Genomic DNA, 19,468 nt, shown 5'->3' on the forward strand with positions numbered 1-19,468 from the left:
AGCATCCCAATAAATATATCAGTCTTTACCGCTCACATTAGGCAAAATAAGATTCTCAAATGAAGATGAACAGCATACGCTACTTTTTCCAAGTCACCCTTTTATGAATTATAACCACCCCTCCCGCCCCCCCCCAAGATTAAAACACAGCATTGTACATCTAATGACCTAAAAAACAGAAAACCAGTTCAACTATCAAGTTCATCTCACATGAACTCTACTTGAGATCAACAGTCCATATTTGGACAATTGCAGCACTTCCCAAAATACGGTTTCTAATCTTCTGAAAATGTTAAGCTGCCACTGCAGCAAAAATCTTACCAAAGTTGCACCTGCAGAGCTAGCATTTGAAAGCAAAGGTCTAACAACCTATGACTTACTGGTGGATGTAAAATTGACTCCAGATTTTATAAGTCATAAACAGAAAGTCAATATCTATGTGCAAACTCTTTTAAACGTAATAGAAAACAAGTTTCAGCTGTAAGAGCCAAGGTGTTAAAATTTAAATATTTCAGGGACAGTTCTTCTACTTTCATTTTTATTATATGCCATCATTTCAAATTATGAACATCCTTTAATTATTGCACCTAAAAGTTCATACGGATCCCACCAAGACTCCCAAAAATTTCACTTTTAGAAAGATCCACAATATGACTATCTTCAGTTAAGATAACCTGAACTGGAAACATCCGTCCTCCTAATTTATTCCTTGTGAACTCATCTCTAGAGTGTCATCTCCTTATGGGCAGGGAATGTGTCTGCTAATTCTGTTTTTTTGTACTCTCCCAAGTGCTTAGTACAGTGCTCTGCACATAGCAAGCTCTCAATACAGCTGACTGACGCACTATGAAGTAGCATAATTTAATAATTTTTAAGATTTCTCACTGCCACAATCGCCCCAACCACTGATATATTCAAGTCGATGAAAAATAATGAAATAAACTTAAAACAACAGGTGTAGAATCTTAACTTGGTTTTTCAGCACAGAGTTTTAAAATGACAGTAGCACGTTGCTCAGAGTTAACATATCACCAACATGACAGAAATAGTGCAAACAGAGCAATGAAAGTATTTTAGGATATGGTCCTTCGAACAGTGGTCTAGGTAAACTGTCAGTAGGAGGGAATTGAGGGTACAGTGGAAAAGCCTTCAACCTTAAGAGTTTTTTCACGGTTACAATGCTTTTGCAATTATTACACTGTATAATTAAAACCAGTATGTTTAATGCCCAAGAACAGGTCTTATAACGTAACTCCATTCTCAAATTACACAATCACACCGACAGCAGTTTTTATCTTTTCAATATGAGGATGAAGGTTGGCGAGAGATAGTAAGGGTATTTTTTAAGCACTCACTAAGTTTACCGATCCCTGAGACAGTACAGAAAGACTCACCCAGAAATGGATGCCTCCAAATCTAACCATTTTCCAAGTAAAGTACTCAACCTCTCAGATTCAATGTTGTTTTTTAAAAAAAAAATGTATCAAAAAAGTACTGATTAAAAAAAAATCACTTCTTGCAAAAACTAAGAGAAGAACAATGCAATTTAGTTATTGGTAGGTAGATAAGATAGGAGGTCTGAAAAAAAAACAACGCATATATACAGAAAAAGGCACCGACTGTTTCATGTCTGTATTTAAACTGAATAAATGGAAATACTCAACTTCTATCATTGCCAGTTTTACTTGTAAAACAGAACTAGGTGTCATGGGGAGGGTCTTCCAATTTTATGATTTTTAAAATGAAATGAGAGGTTAAGCGCAGTGATCTGTGAATGGGAGTCAACAATGAGAATTTTTCCTTTATTTATCCTGTCCGCAGTATGTACCGCACACGCTCCAACATGGAATTCAAAATAGACTCTAAGAAACAATCTTTTAAGCGCCTGAGTCCTGGGTGACATAAAAGACTAGAGTTACTTTTCTGAACTCTTTTGATATGTCTCTTTATGGTAGAGCTATCCGCGAGTCATGTGAGAAATGCCTTTTGAAAATAAATGGTGAAGCTTCAAGTGTATTCAGATGTATCCTTGTTGGCCCTTCCTACACGTCTCACTCTTGAAATGAAAAGCCTGCTTGATTTTTAAATTTGTATCAGACATCACAATGTGAGACTTTATATCATTCAGAAGCTATAAGGCTTGTTCTCTCAGCATATACTATAAATGTTGCTTTCTACATGTCAACACAAGAGGCTGAAAGTAATCAGATTGGTGGGGAAAACAATGAGCCGGGGGAGAAGGTTAGACGATTGTCGCCACGGATTCTAACAAACTAAGTTCACACTTTGAATATGACATACTGAAAGGTTAATGTTACTGCATGGAGCAGTTACTTTTCATCTATAAGCATGGCTGTCACCGCACATTTATATAGTAGCACTGTCAGTTCCCAACAGTCAAAATATCAATACTGATACTATTATAACAGGGTAATTATTTTTGTGTTTCCCCCTTCTTCCTACCTCTACTGTCATTCAACAACATAAAAGAATCTTTGTCGCTCTCTCCCAGACCACACATACTACTTTTACATGTTTTATGCACAAATACTGAGGGTTTTGGTTTTTTTGGAGGGGGGTGGAGGAGCAGGAAGGAAATCATCAATTCCCTCTGCTGCATTGTAAGGCAGAGTCAAAAAACCATCCTAACCGCACCACTGTACGCAGCCATTTAGTTGTCTACTTCTAAGGAACAAACAGAAACCAGCTTTTGGTTTTCTCCTAAGTGAGAAGACAATACTCCTGCTACCATTTCAGAACACTGTAGGAAAGGAATATTTTAGAGATTGTTGATATTCCTTAGTCCATTCACTTGCCATTGATACACTGCATAATTCTCATTATTACTGCTGAACACATGATCATTAAATGTTGGTTAAATAAATGCCCCAAATATCAATCAAAAGTGGAAGAACAACTGTAGAACTACAGCTAGCTTGCAGGCGACACAGCTCTATATGAACCAGGCATCGTGGGTTTCGAATCGTACTGGAAAAAAATATGAGGAACGCCAATAAGAATACCTGTTCCTAAAGTTGCCCGAATGCATATTTTAGGAGATGTATTTCTTTATTTTTCTTTTGATGGGCAATCTTCACTAAGCTGCCCCCAAAGGGCCCCTCTCTTGAGACTATGCATTAACTAGGGAAACAGAATCTTGTTTACAAAAGTAGAATTTGTCTTTCCAAAGCCTATATGTCACAACTAGATTTTACCAAAATAATCTTAAGAATGAGAATTTTTGGAAAGAGTGTAAATATACCGGCACATCCCTAAGAATGCTTTCTTCACTATTGATATATATATATATGTGTGTGTGTGTGTATATATATATATATATGTATATATAAAGCACCACAGCTATTTGCACTCAATTTGTTTCAATAAAAAGGTGCTGAAATTAGTAGTCAAATCTCCCCAAAATAACTTATTTCACTTACGTAGTCAGTTGAATTAAGAGGTACACAATAACTTTCAGTCAGATATGCATTTGATACTGTCTCGTTTTTTGTGTATCGAACCAAGTCTTTTTTCATAGGTAAAGCATCTACATCACAGGAGAAAGGTAAAGTTGAACTGAGATTTTTTTGATCAAGTTAACTTCATGTGTGTGCATAAACAAGAAAAATCCTTACTGCTTTCCCCTAGACTCTTAGTAGCTACTAACTAATCATTTGAAGGAATACTGCAGACAGCACACTGCACACGTAACAGTCACTGTAGTTCGAATATAAGCACATCAAATCCTTCTTATGATACTGTCACCCAACGTGTCAAGGAAAGAGAGAGCTGAATTCTAATTCCTGTCACTGTGACTCTCTATGTTCACCTGTCACCTTATCAATAACCAGACAAAGCGATCATTTACAGATGAAATCACAATGGGTAAATAAAAATTGAACTGGCAAAAACATATTAGCATCCTAAATTATTTTAATTGTGACTCTCAAACAACAAACACCTTTTCTCTCCACCATTATCAACTGAGGTCGCAAATGTCAACAGGTGCAATATCAAATACAATTCCATCGATGTAAAACATCAATTTGTGTAAGTGTAGCACCACCCTAAGGATATTTACTATACCCTATATAATTGTGATATTCCCCAAAAGGCATTATACTTTGATCATACTCCTTTCCAGACTTTGTTCACACTACCTGAATTGAGGTGAGTATAAATCCTTTAAAGCGGCATATAAAGTTATCACCATTTAAAGCACACCCAAAAAAAGAGATATTTCCAATGCTGTGGAGGCAGAGAGTTCCCTACCTAAACCTTCCTGTTCTGACATTTTAAAAGAAACTAATGACAAGAGTATTTCTTTGAGAAAAAGGAACAGCTTCACTAAGCAAAAATTAAACTATCCATATATGGAACTCTATCACCCTTATCATTATCACTACTCCGAACAGGTATGAACAGCTTAAACCCACCAGCTACAAATAATAAAAGAGCCCATTTCATCCTATCTGACATGCGATGGAATCCTGTCCGTTGAAAGTTTGAAGGCAATTTTGCAACTTCCAGAATATCGAGAGATACCCAAAAAATGCCTTTTCATTTTCAGGTTGAAATAGTTTGTGTAGTTTTGGGTAGATTCAGGGGGTGGGGGTGGGGGTTCTCTCTTTCTCTTGCTCATTTCACACCCACAGAAATGGGAAAAAATGCCATAAAATGAACTGGTTTGATCCAAATAATTTTTCAGAGTTTACTCTGTACCATTTGTTTAGGTTGGTCCATCAGTGACTCAGGGAACACACACACACACACACACACAGAGGCACGTGCTAATTAATCAAGTCCTATCGACCAGTAACATGCCTCAATACCTCACATAAATGTCTACAGAACAATTTATCCCAATCACAAAATCAATAAATCCATACAAAATTCTAGTAATTAAATTTATCAACTTCATATCGATAAATGTGGCACTTTTTGAAAATATTAGGTGACGCTTGTTCTCTTACGAGATGTACTGAATAAAACAATATCCAGATACTTTGGCCATTAGATCCAGACAAATCAGATCGAATCAAGCTTTGTTAAAATGCTGGATGCACAGCTATTTGGTTGACTTTATGCTGGTAAATTAATTCCTAAAAAAGTGATTTAGTACAACTGATCACGCTAGCATAGCCCGTGAAAAATTTCCATTTCAGAATCCCTTGCATCTGAAAATTCCAAATTTCAAAATTTGTACTGGAGAAATTATAAACTTGGGGGGTGGGGGGAGGTATCTCCCTACCCTGGCTAACTCGCTTTTGAATTCTAAAAATTCTCCATTTAAAAATCCAGCTCCAAGAATTATAGCCTAATCCCCTTGCTAATGTCTCTTCACATGTCGATAACATGCTAAAACTTCCCTAAAACACAATTAAGATAGCAATTGGAAATCATCAGATTAACAATATATGTATTCCTGGGATTGTGATTTTGCTTTCCCCTTCAACTTTTTGGTCCAAGATTCAGAGGTATTATCTAAGAACGGATTATTCATGGCATTAGGCATCATTAACCTTTGTCATTCTAACATAAGCATCCAGTCAAAGATGTTTTATAAGTGTCATCTGACTGCTACGCAACACAAATAAAAAGTTTATTTTTTTGATTCTTTCAAAAAAAAAAACAAAACATGAGAAGTTTTTGTGGTACTAAAATTCGAGAGGCTACATGTAAAATTCTGCATGGTAAAGGAACACGTTTCAATTGAAAAAGTTTCCAAGATTAGATTTTTCTCTACCTGAAAGTAAAAGAGTATTTTTCACCCAAAGTAATGCTCTTATAATCATCTCCATTAGCCCCTGTAAGACTTTTTTTGAGGAAAAAGGATGCATGCAACACACACACACACACACACACACAGACACCCCTACCTGTTTCAGGCAAACAATGAGGCTTTATAACCACGATGAGTCTTTCATTTCAGACATGATTAATTAGCAAATATAACACTCACTATAACTCCCATCTCGCTCTTCATTGCCTAGATGCATCTACATTTGTATTCAATAATTAACAACCATCAGGAGTGAATCTAGTCTCACTTATTTCAATGAGGTGGGTCAAAATGGTCTAATGCAAGGAAGACTTCACTCATTCCTTAGCCAGAACTAAAATAGAAACGTTGTCCCATTGAACTGTCATTATTTCCCCACCACCCCCCTCGCCCCAGAGAGAGTTAAATAGTTAGATCAGCATATGCAAAAATAAACAGATTTTTGCCTTTAACTACACTTTCTATCTACGAAGTGTAGGCTAAAGACTGCAGTGCATGTGTAGCAAATGATGAGATTGAAGAGATGGTGTACTTAATACCCTCTGAAATGTGATGAATTCAGGAGGTGTTTGATTTACTAAAAAACAAATCCCACTTGTCATGAATATCGCTGAGTTAGTAACAGAAACCTGGGGGAGAAGGCAGAAGGAACTGATAAAAACAAAACACAGAATTGGAGTACAGGATTCCGAAGCTTGTCGGTCCTCTTCCAAATCATACTGGGCAAAACACACACGGACAAACACACCAAGTAACCACAGGCGTAGCACTGGGAGACTTTTAAAAAGTAAATCTGCAGCTGCATATGACAAAATTAATCTTCAGATCCCACCCACCCCCATCCCAAAATAAACCAAACTCTGGCAGCCTCAATTTAAAAACCTTCCTGATGCATGACAGTAAGAATGGATAGTCCTTGCAGGTTCTTGAGAAACATACTTAAAAAAAACGAAACTCCCTATATTGGTCCAATGCTCCCTTGCTCTTTCAGTTTTATAAATTTAGGATCAAAAACATCAAAGCGGTTTCCAACTCAGACCTAAGTTTTAGAGGATCAATGTGACAAGTCGCTCCCTGATAGATGTTTCTCTTGATAAACGACTTGTTCAAAAGAGACATTGTAGCTTTCATTTCCTGACCACAACACACTTTTAATTTGCAACAGCAGAACTGCTAGTGTTAGTACTTTCCCACTTCCCAACCCTTCAGGTTTGTGGCTCTTGTTGTTTTAGGCCACAGATTTTTTAACCAAAACTAAAGGGTTTTTTTTTTTAAAAAAAAAAAAAACAAACCAGGAAGGAGGTGATATTAGTTTCACCTAAGTTTATATTGAAAACAAAACTTTTAAAGAACACTAATCTCCGATTTAAGTGGTCAACGTTTGTAGAGCAGACATTTACAAAACCGCACTGTGGTTAAGTAATGAGCAGAGATTGGGGGAAAATGTCCATTTCCAGCTGCAGTTCAACGTCATGGATTATCTGATCATCTAACCCCAACGTGTTTTTTTTTTAACATATTATTGTAATCATCATCATTATTACCATGACGATTCAGAAATCCCATTTAACTAGCAATACGGTGTAGAGTCAGAACCATCCCCTTTCAGCTCTCAGCACATTGTCTGAGCTCCGCTTTCAAATTTATAAATGTAATATCCTCCTCATCACAAGCAGCAGCCCAATCTGCTCTGAATATATATTACAGCTTTAACATCACAGAGGGAAATCTCCCATCTGGCAATCTCATTCGCTCCAACAGCTCCAGGAAAAAAAAAAATAGAAAAAAGCTGCCTCCTTTCCTCTTTTAAAACATTTCTCAGGGCAAAATTATGTGCATCTAAAATAAACAGTGGCCTTATCGATCGCTCCCGAGTCAACAAGTCCCAAATTGCAAAATGCAACCGTATCGTGGCTCTCATATAGGCGTCCTGGGGGAAGGTTCAGCTATATAGTCACCTATAGAGTCAAACTAGAAGTGCACGTTGGGCGACTGCCCTTTCAATCCCTTTCCTCTCATTCAGATTTGTGTTATGAGAGCAAACGACCGCACTACAGACCCCTGGCTGCTCCGACCCATCGTCATTTCTCTATTTCTTCTCTTTTGTTTGATTGCTTTTTGCAACAACACGGTGCAAAGCGGACATACCCTTCGGTTGTGCAAAATACTTTAATATCTTTGGGCTGCTGTTCGCTCTTAGTCTTAATTGAAGATCTGGAAGTGTAAACACTGCTCTGCAACAACAGCTACTGAAATCCCCCACGCTCCATTTTATCTGACCTTTTTTTTTTTTTTTGTAGAGAGAGAGAAAGAGAGAGAGAGCGGTTAAAAAATGAAGTCAATTTCAGCGTCTGATTATTTCATTCTGTTACACGTTAAAAGTAAAAAAATAATAATAAAATAAAAAAAGCAGGGAGAGGCAGGCAGGCACAGGCCAGAAGGGGGGAGGGAAAAAAAAATTACACAACAACAACACACGCACTCTAGTTATCATAACACAGTAAACGATTGATCGGATTGGATTTTTGTTTACATGCAAAACATACCCTCACCAATAAGCCTACACACTCACACTCGGAGGCACCGATTACTCCATAAAGTCAAATCCGGAGATAGCAGAGAAAGTCAATTGATATTAATGGCTTGGGGGAGGGAAAAAAACCCCCACTATATTTAAACTGTGTGTATACATATATATTCATCAGTGAAATTTCCAACCCTCCCGCCCCCGCCTCCCCCCCCCCCCAATCATTTTTTGAGTTTTGTTCATTTACATAGCGTTTAAGTTCCGAGGTGGATACGGTGCATTACTTGTAACATGCAACTTTGGGACCGCAACTAAGATCAATACAATGGAAGGCACCGATATCGTAATCAAAGCTGGAAGGATAAACAAATTCTAGCAGCGAGAAAATAAATGCACCATTGTACCAATCGAAGATCTCTACATCGACATCATTATCGTCAGCATATATTCACATGCAAAACCCTCAGTGATTTTTCATGCTATTTCATTTGTCTTTCCTATTTAGATGCAAAGGAAGTAAATCCCAAAACTGACATACCATAAACACTGCTGCTACTGATCATTTCTTGCTGGCAGCACAAAAAGCTGAATTGGATTTCTCACAAGCAGGAATTCCAAAGGTTGCTTTTCATTAAAGCCACTTTTCCTCTCAGCTATCAAATGTCACTGCCTTGAAACGTGGGCCCTTTCGTCAGGTATTCATTTAACCTACATGCATATAATTAAGTGGGAAAGCAACATCAACAAAAAGGGGATCTCAGATCACAAGAGAAGAAAGAAAGGAAAAAAAAGCACATGACCAGGAATGCAAGTCCATGTCAATTTCACTCACTCCCATTGAAACTAACAAGAGCTCCAGGGAGGACAGTAATAGGATCAGTGGATTGTATATACCATTAAATTATACATCTTTCTCTCCCGTTCCTAGCCAACAATACGCCCACCACGCTGCACCCCCTCCAAGATGATGGGCTTACATTTTACTGCAACCGATCCTCTGACATTTTCACGTCCCCCCAGATAACAGATGGTAATTTCACCTCTTAACTTTTTTTTTGGGGGGGGGGGGCCAAGATTCTTATTTACACTTCTTATTTACTTAGAAGTTAGTTCCCAAAGAAAGTCTAGCCCCACCCTCGTCTCCACTTTCCTAAATTTTTTTTTTTTTAAGTAAAAACATAAGTAAATCCAATTAAGGGGAAAACGGGAGACTTGCAATCTCGAACTCTTAATCTCCTACTATTGTTAGCAACGATTAAGCAGCAAAAATATGCATCACAATGTTTCGGGGCTACTTTGCACATTACAATCGGGCAGCGGGCCGGGGCGTTTAATATAAACGATTGCAAATTCGATTAAATGTTTACGTTCCAAGTCGGCGGTCTCTCTTTTTTCTCGCCCCCCCCCCCCCCCCTTGCGGGTCTTGGATATATTTAGGTTTTAAAAAGAGACCCCAATTTAGGCTGGTGGGAGGAAAACGGCACAAGAGCCTCTTACCTGAATGCGCGGTCCGGGAACCCGATAGGTTAGAGTAGCATCGATCCGATGTGTTTGCTGATGAATGGGAGCTCGGGTTAAGTGAAGGTGCCTATGATTTGAAATCATTCCAAGTTTTTGAAGGGAAGACTGACTGCAGCCTCTGCCATGTTGGAATTTCAAACCCAAAACAGCTGCTTGGAAGGAGCCAGCGTGCCAGAGGCTGGGCGCAGGCGCACGGCGCCGCCGAGCCAAATTCAAATCACTTTCACACTAAGAGCCAAAGATCGGTTTTCAAAGGAGAGGGAGACAGAGAGAGAGAGAGAGAGAGGGAGAGCGGGCGGAGGAGAGACGGGGGGGTGGAGAGGGGAGGGAGACGCAGAGGCTGGAGCTGGGCCTGGGAGGGAGGTGGGGCGGGGGCTGAGATGGAGCTGGGCCGAGGGTGGGCTTGGGCCTGGGTTGGAGCTGGAGCTGGGGTGGAGGTGAGTTGGAGCTGGGATTGGGGTGGAGGTGGGTTGGGGGTGGAGCTGGAGCTGGGGTTGAGGCTGGAGCTGGGTTGGGGGTAGAGCTGGAGCTGGGGTTGGGGCTGGAGGTGAGGCTGGGTTGGGGGTAACAGCTGGAGCTGGGGTTGGGGCTGGAGGTGAGGCTGGGCTGGGGGTACAGCTGGGGTTGGGGCTGGAGGTGGGGCTGGGCTGGGGGTACAGCTGGAGCTGGGGTTGGGGCTGGGGCTGGGCTGGGGGTGGAGCTGGGGTTGGGGCTGGAGGTGAGGCTGGGGTGGGGGTAACAGCTGGAGCTGGGGTTGGGGCTGGAGGTGGGGCTGGGTTGGGGGTACAGCTGGAGCTGGGGTTGGGGTGGAGCTGGGATTGGGGCTGGAGGTGGGCCTGGGTTGGGGGTGGAGCTGGAGCTGGGGTTGGGACTGGAGGTGGGCCTGGGTTGGGGGTAGAGCTGGAGGTGGGGCTGGGCTGGGGGTGGAGCTGGGGTTGGGACTGGAGCTGGGCCTGGGTTGGGGGTGGAGGTGGAGGTGGACAGCCTTGGGCAGCAGCCGGAGGAGGAGGAGGAAAAGAAGGAGGAGGAGGAGGAGGAGCAGCAGCAGCGGCCGCCACCGCCCGAGCCGAATGGGCTTAGGGCCGGGCCCCGGCCGGGCCGGCCGCCTCATGTCAGCCGTCCGAGCGGCGCAGGACCGGCCGCCGGCCCGGCCGAGCCAGAGGCCCGGGATTCCTGTCTTTTCCGCCTCTCCAGCGGCCTCAACGTTTGGGGGGAGGTGGGAGGGGGGGGTCCACGTGGTCCCCGCGCCCACCGGGCCGGGGAGGGGGGGGGGTCTCGCCCTCCCCCAGCCAGCAATGCAGCTGCGGCTGCAGGCCGCCGCCCCCTCCCCATCCCGCCCATCCCCTCCTCCTCCTCCTCCCCACCCTCCCCCGAACAACTTGGGGCTGCGGGAGGGGACCCAACTTGGGAAGGCGTCCGACGCAGCCCCTTCCTCCCCCGAAATTCGGCCACCGATCCTTCGGGGACCCCCCGAGGATCCTCCCCTCCCCCCCGGGGGGGGGGCAGGGTCGGACCGGCCGAGCGCTTAGCACAGCGTCCCGCCCGTATTAAGCGCCCCGTGAGGAGCAACGGAGGCACGGGGGGGAGGGGAGCAGCCCGGGCGGCTCGGGGTGTCTTTTGTTCGGAGCGTAAACGTTTAAGAAGCACCAAACGACCCGTTTCCCGGGGGGGGGGGGGGGTCTCTCGCTGGAGGGAAATGGGCTTCCATCCAGGAGCTTCGAGCGTTTTGCTATTGGGGTTTTTAAAAAAAAAATAACCCCCCCCCCCCAAAAAACTCATCCTCCCCGAGGCCTCCCCCACCCCTAAGCAGCGAACGGGAATCTCATTGGCACTTGCAGAGGCGGCCGCGATCGCCTTCAAACCGATTTCATCGTAGACCTAGTCGACCGTCCGACTGCCATAATAAAAGCGAACCATAACATCTGGTCGCGATGTGGTCGCGATCGTGTGGCCGGGCAAACTTGCCGGACAATCGCGACCGGGGGCCAGAGGGCCGCTTGGGCCATCGGGTCCCCTCGCCTGCATCAGATGGCACTTTTAGGAGAGAAGAGGCGTTGGGTTTAGGCTCCGGCCTGGAAGACACCATCCGGCAGAGCCCGGGATCGAGTAGGGAAAACTGCAGATCGATTCGACCCCAGAAGGAGAAGGCTGCGGCTAAAAATGCACCTTGTTTCTTCCCAAGGGGGAAAAACAACAACTCGTGTTGAAGCTCGCCTTCACCTAAAGCCATCCTTCAAATGGGAATCTCTCCGAAACGACCTCTACCAGAAGTTGCAAATCACACATTATATTTTCTTTCCCCTCCCGATTGCCTTTCGAAATCGGGGGGGGGGGGGGGGTGAACGCTAGAAAAGGTTTAAGTTGGATTTGACAACAGAACATAAATAGAAACCTATTCAGGAGCTCGCTGGTTTGCGAATGGGAGGGGGGAGAGGGGAGGAGGAGGGATCAGAGTTTCAATTTAAATGGATTTACCCTTCCGATGGATTTCTTTCCCCCTCCCCTAGAAACAAAGCAGGGCAATGTTGAACACTGAATGTACTTTGGATTGGAAAATCATGTTTTTTAGAAAAAAAAAAAGTTGTCAGCAACCCAGTGTGTACAACGAAGTGCTCTGGAGGTACTCGTGGGGGAGAGTGAGAATCCTGCCGGATTGGGTGGAGCCCAATATGAAAACTAAGAAACTCGTCATTTCAATAAGTTTCTGCCTGGGTTAGTGACGTCTTTAGGAATATTAAGCAGGAAAAGCTGATGCCCTTTGGAAATCAGAACTATCCCCTTCTGTCCCTCTTTCTAGTAAAGAAAAGATCCTACTTCGGCAGCTCTTTAATATGCTTTTTCCAGTCGTATTTTATTTATAACTCTATGTAAACTAAATATTAAAAAAGAAAATTAAAAAAAACTAGGGCCAAGAGCTCCTATTCTCAACAGAGATCGGGGTCAAAAGCATGTTTTACGATAGCTTTGATCCAGCTAGTCTCCCTAAAAAATGATTTCTCATCTCTGAAACATTATAGAGTGTAAATTAAACAAAGGGGCTATTAACTAGATTGCTGCTAGAGTTTTATTTTTAACTCTCCTTATGTATTCGTGTGCTAAACATCTTGTATCGTACTTTCAAAATACACCTTGTAAAATCGCTCCTTTAACCTCCAAATTAATATAATTAACTTTGAGCCCAAGAAAGGAAAAACTAGTTTAGCTGAATGTGGCATATATTTACAAGCAGTTGTCAAAATTGTATGAAAGCACACACTCCCAGAGAAAGGTTCGCTTAATGGAATCTACATCACGGGATTTGCACATCTGATAAAATGCAGGACTTAATTGTCATTGTTTCAGGAAATATGTCTAGCCTTTTTTGGAAGGGGTAAGGATAAAGATTGCTTTGTTAGATGGCAGAACGATTGCTTTAAGCAACGAAGCTAATATCTCCTCATTAAGATAAATTGCATTTTAGAGTAAAATAGGTACCTTCGCTACCTTTTTTTTTGCTCTATTTTCAGTGATCAAATGGTACAGTTGTCATGCCAAAAGTGCATCTGTCTCAAACTTTTATGTAAATGGATCATCTCTCCGCTGCCTGAAATTCATCTTTAACAATATACTTTTTGAGACTTAATCACAAACTTTCAATAAAATAGCTTCCTAGCACCCAGTGCACAATATTTTAAAAGCATCCCCTCTCTTTTTGAGGGGATGCAGAAACTTCATCATTTACAATTGAATTTTGTTGGCCTGGCATACTCTTTCTGTCCGCCTTCCAAACTCTAACCACCTTCCACTTTCCAGGGGACATACCACATAATAAGAGTGAAGAAAAAGGATTAACAGAATCAGTAATTTTGAAATGTGAATAAAAGTCTTGCAGATAGCTGCTGGCCTGACTGTTGAGGGAGAACAAGGATTTTTCCAAGTCAATTACAGTAAGGGTCTTTTTCTCGTTTCTACTTGGGGTTGTTTTTGGCGTTTCCTGCCTTGCAAAAAATAGACTGGAGGTGGGGAATGGGTCACTAAAAAAAACAAAACAAAACTGTCCTTATTTGCCAAGTTGAATCGACTAAAACTTGATTTCCCTGGAACTACGGAGCCCAGAATTCATGCAACTTCCTTCTGTCATCTCAGTTTGAAGGCCAACATATCGTAATAAAACTTTAAGATAGATTCAGAACTATGATGATATCAAAAGATTATCTCTATTCCTACATATGGTTATGCCCTAGACATTTTCCACTTACTGTTCACAAAACCCGACAACGTGAAACGGCACGACCCGGTGGATAGGCACGGGCCTGGGAGTCAGGAGGAACTGGATTCTAATCCCGGCTCGGCCACTTGTCCGCTGTGTGACTCTGGGCAAGTCACTGAACTTCTCTCTGCCTCAGTCACCTCATCTGTAAAATGGGGATTAAGACTGTGAGCCCCCGGTGGGACACTGACTGTATCCAACGTGATTAGCTTGTAACTACCCCAGGGCATAGAACAGCTCCTGACACATAGTAAGCACTTAACAAATACCATAAAAGCCAAAAACGAACCAAAAAACAGCCCAGCAGATATTTGAATATTGCAAATTAGTAATACAATAATCCATCTCATTAAGCTTACATGAAATTGCAATTTGTTTGAAGATCAGCATTTGTACTGTGTTTCTCTGAGACCATTATATACAGGACTCTTTCTTCATCATACATCATCTGCTAATAGTTCTTACTACAAAAAAAAAATCCAAAACCTTGACCTTAAAGTGATACAATTGCACAACTTAATCAGAATTAAAGTTGAGTTCAACTGCTGCACCATTGTATCAAGGAGGTCAACAGGGACTCTACCCGTGTCAAAGAGGGAGATAACTACAAAATCATTACAAATATCACTAGCTGCCGGGGTTCACAATCAGCAATTGTACATTTATCCTGAACTGTTTCTCTCTTTTTTTTTTTTTTTAGTGGAAAAACACGGTTGATGTCCTCTCACCTTTATTTTTATGGTTTTATCTATCCTTGGTCCTAAAAACTAAATGGAAAGATGGATCCATTTTTCTGCTATTCCCGCCCAGTGGCTTTGTTGGTCCTATGTTTCCTTGTGGCTTTGTGGAGTAAAAACAAACAAAAAAATCATGTAGAAATTCATCAATACTGTATATTAGTTTCCTAAACCCCCAATATATTTAACGTAAGTAGTGTTAAAAACACAGGAGAAAACTGAATAGAGTTATTTCTTGACCTTGTAAAATAATATTTCCATTCACATTTGATTTTTCCCCATACTCAACAATCAGGCCCACCCAAGACTATGCTTTAAGGCTAGCAGGTGTTTCATTTTCAAGAGAGTAAATGACTGAAGATGCGAAAAGTCCCTCCCTGGAGTGTGTTTGAGCAACCAAAACAGGTAAAGTGCATTTAGGCTTTTATACATGTCAAAACTAGATGCACATTTCCTCCATTTAAAGTATGTAAAAGTTTTCCAAATGGGGCTTTTAATTCATTTAAAACTGCATTATGTTAGGTGGGCTGTTGGTGCTTTGAATTAATGTGCAAGCTGTTAATCTCTGTAGACCTGGATTTAAAATTAGACAAAGCAATAATTAGTTTGGCACCATCATTTCACTACCCAGAGGGTAATAATGTAGGTCATAAAATACTACAGCCTGGCACAAGTTTTTTGTACAAAACAAGGATCCAGTACTAGGGGGTGGGGTGGGGGGGGGGGCGAAAATTAAAAATGATTGTCATTGGGAAGCATAATGGCTGGGTTTTTGATGTGTTCCACTTCTACTAAAGGGACCCAGGTGCAGACATTCTTATATAAGGTTCTGCCGTCTCGAGCTCGAAGGTGATTTTTTTTTTCTCTGTTAAATGATACAAAGAAATCTCCACAGCCTCTTTTCATGCACTGCCTTTCGATAATATTTCTTCCATAGTAGATCTGTGATGAAATCCACAGACTGAGGATTGCAAACGCTCCTCACCATTCGCTCCGATAATTTTTGCCACTCGGTTTGTCTTTCTGAAAAATTACGAAGACGACGCGCTATAAACATTTTTTTAAACATATTAAAGTGGCATACTCAAGCGGATGCTTACAATATGTATCTTGATTTGTTTTCGTGGCAAATGACTACTGGCAACATCAATAATTCAGGAACAGAAACAATGAAAATACAGAGGAATTGCATTTGGATACCTCTTCCTGTCAATCATTCTTGCCAGGTTCCTATTTAAACTTCATGAAGATTAGGAAGTAGTCAGGCCTGAGATCTAGCCTGAAGTGTTAGTAATAGTAGTTTATTCTTTAAACGGCTCAGCGTCTTCTGAGCCTTCCTTTAATGCAAAGAACTCTAAGGTCTCGATATGTCTTAATTCTTAAAGCTAAGAAAACGATTTTTGAATATCAGCAAACTGGCTTCACGCAACAGCCCTGGTGGGTTTTCTCTGTACGGTAGATACCTCAATACGCATACATGTGCACACCCGTATACCTCTAAAAGCATTATCCAGCTCTAGATGCACCATGCATTACACACTCGACGTTATAGATAAATATATTCATAAATCATTAAAGTTGGGCTTTTATGTGATGTGAGCCACTGATACAAACTTGCTAATGATAATTATAGAACTGATGCTGATTTAGTCATTTCAAAAAAGCCATGGAGGCATAATTAGTGTCTGAATGGCCTCAATATTGCATTATTAGGAGGCTAGGGTGAAACTTGAAATGAGAACATCAAGGCTGATAAGAGAAAAGAAAACATGAAATACATACATAATTCATTCTAAGATATTATAAAGGTTTACAACCAGAAACAATAATTTGCAGAAAGCATCTCATGTACTGGAACCAATTGCAATCATTTGGTCAACCTGTTAGAGATCAAATAGTATATTCTTGGCTATTCTCAGTGGTATCTTCGTAATAAAGTAGTAGCAAACAGACACTGTTTGCTTCTGGTCACTTTTAAAGAATGTTCAGTTTATCAGTAGGGACTTTAATCTCAACCTTAATAGAGTACAAAAAGAGCACTGATTCTGCGATTCTGTCCTGCAGGCCACAAGGCATGAACATTTTTACATTTAAAAGCAGAAAAATACATTTCACCTTCTAAAATCATTAAGTGCTTTTTTTTTCTTCCAAATCCCCTTCCTTTCCTGTCTTGTAGTACTTTCTCAGATAAAGCGGAACTTCTACCCTTACTCCTCAGTCATCACATGCATTACAACCCCTGGTCTCCCTTTCCTCAGTTTCTTTCTGATAGAGGCCTCTCCTCCCGCCATACTTCAAAATCACCACTACCGCTGAAAAAGTGCAGAATATTTATGCAGGCTCCGCCGATTCGGACCCCTGCCAAGCTAACCACATCTCGTGACCTAGTATGCTGGTCACCTGCAACACCATCCCTCTGAAGTCCACTTTTTGGTGCTCCTTCCTTCAAGGGCTTAACAGACACAAAGGCTGAGTCTTCTTTGTCCAAGTTAGGCAAGGAAGTGGGCTGCATTCGCAGCCATTATTTCTGATCGGCTCTGGTACCCTTATAATCAGGCTAAAGACGTTTTTTAACGGCCTGTCAAATAAAACCGCTATCCAGGTACCCTTCCTGATAGGACAAATCGCTTCGGTGAATTCACTTTTGCCTAATGAAAATGAATCCCGACTGATCGTTTTCAAATGTGAAAACAGTTCCTTTGAGTTGAAGTCTTCCATTTTAAGCCAATCTCAACCAACAGTGGGTGGGCTTCTTGAGGCCCCCTGAGTGATTTCGTGGCCCTCCAACACCCACTGCCATAGTGGAAGCTCCATCTTCCCTGGGTGGCAGCGGGAATGGAGGCCAGGAGAAGTGATGGTCACAGAGCACGGAAGGGGCAAGTTGGCTTTAAGTAACTGTGACGCTTAGAGGACAGAGTTGGAAGAGAGGGCTTCAAACTTCAATACTCCCTAACCCTTTGCCAGGGTTTCTCCGTCGGGCCGACCGTGGAAATCCTAGTAGTGCTCACCAGCTATTATATTACAGGCAAATTCAGATTTAATGCGTGCCGATAATCGATTTTGAAATCTTAAGACAAAGCAAGCCCTACCTACCATTATTTAAAACACAAGTACGGAACTGAGAAACATGAGATAATCCTACCCCAAGCTGTCACTGGGTCCAATCTGGTGTCCGTCAGCCAAAGCAAAGCAAGGAGAACTTGGAGAATGGCTTGAAGAGAGAAATAGGAAATAATCAGATTAATAATTTGACCCCGTGAGGAAAGGCTAAAAGAAGGAACTGGATTTGATACAGAGATGGCTGGGGCTGGAAGGTAGGGAAGGGCAGGAACTGGGGAAGATTCAATTTCGACTGGGTGAGCTGAGGCTTTAGCTCGTCTTCTACTGAGAATGGACAAGAGGAATTGAGTTTAAACTGCAGAGGACAGGAGTTAGGCTAGATACAAGGTAAAATGAGCAAACTACCATTTGTTAAATATTGGAATGGACTAGCAGAAGAGCTTTCTAGTAGAGGATAAACTGGTGAATTGGGCTAGAGAGTGTCTTTAAGATTATTAAGTGCATGTCTGAGCAATAATAAAATCCTGGACGTTTTTCACATTACGAAGCATTCCACATAGACCAGTCTCTGTATTTCTTTCCACACATTCTCCCTACTTTCTTCTTGAATGAAATATTTAAAAGTTTTTGAAAAGGAAAGGGAGGAAGAATTTCACCGAAAGTGTACGGTTGTCAAAATGTTGGACAATTAAGGGCCATATCTTGCTTTTGGGAAATATCTGTAAACATGGTTATAGGAAACGAACACTATATTAAAAACAATAAATAAAAATGGAAATTTTTTAAAGAAAAGTATTTTCACATGAAACAGTTTCAGAGCTTGCCATACCAGGTGGTGATTAATAAATTATGCTTGGTGACAATTCTGGCCCACTGATTCTTAAATATGTATTTTATTTTTTTCAGATTTTATAACTGGGATTACTAAACCCTTAGTTCCATATAGCCATTCCCTCTTCCCACAAGGCTTACCCCTTGGCCAAGAAGAAGGAGCATGGACTTGGGAGTCAGAGGTCGGGGGTTCTAATCCTGGCTCCTCTACTTATCACCTGTGTGACTTTGGGCAGCTCACTTCCTGAGCCTCAGTTACCTCATCTGTAAAATACGGATTAAGACTGTGAGCCCCACGTGGGACGACCTGATTCCTAATATCTACCCCAGTGCTTAAAACAGTGCTTGGCAGATAGTAAGCGCTTAACAAATACCATCATTAGTATTAGAAAGGAGGTGAAAGAACAGAAGGACAAAGGTCTTCAGTTCGCCATACTCTCACATTTGGTCAAACTTCTCTGGCACTTCCTCAGAAATTTCACTTCCCAATTAAGTCAAATTTCCCTCCCTGAATTTACAAACTCAAGTGAACTCTGAGTAGAATTGGCTTTCTTCAGAACGGTCAGTTCATAGCGAATGGCATGACTGGAGTTCGTGGTAGCGTGAATCTCTGAAAGGCAGATACTAGAGACTGGCTACTACGGTTATGGCACGAAAAGTGCATTTTTTTTTTAATCCTCACCGTGATGTTGGGAGATGGGCCAAGAAATATAGTGTAGTTTAAGCTAAAAGTTATACCCCCAATTCAAGGCTTGTTTTAG

At 41.7% G+C, this 19,468-nt stretch overlaps 1 protein-coding gene across 2 annotated transcripts in view; it reads right to left on the reverse strand.

Moving 5' to 3' along the window:
* Positions 1-10,110, reverse strand: part of FIGN (fidgetin, microtubule severing factor) — a 117,114-nt gene extending 107,004 nt beyond the window's left edge. The window contains exons 1-2 of one of the 2 annotated variants that reach the window (XR_003761998.2): positions 9,807-10,105; positions 8,848-9,017 (exon numbers count right to left, since the gene is read on the reverse strand). Coding sequence is in view for 1 of the 2 variants with exons in the window: in XM_029071951.2 (XP_028927784.1) it covers positions 8,848-8,872 (25 nt within the window). In the remaining variant the exon portion in view is untranslated. Of the gene's footprint in view, positions 1-8,847; positions 9,018-9,806 lie in introns of both variants that reach the window. The other variant, XM_029071951.2, reaches the window with a different exon arrangement.
* Between the last annotated feature and the right edge of the window lie 9,358 nt (positions 10,111-19,468).

This window comes from Ornithorhynchus anatinus, chromosome 9, assembly GCF_004115215.2.
Source record: "Ornithorhynchus anatinus isolate Pmale09 chromosome 9, mOrnAna1.pri.v4, whole genome shotgun sequence".
Lineage (NCBI taxonomy): Eukaryota > Metazoa > Chordata > Mammalia > Monotremata > Ornithorhynchidae > Ornithorhynchus > Ornithorhynchus anatinus.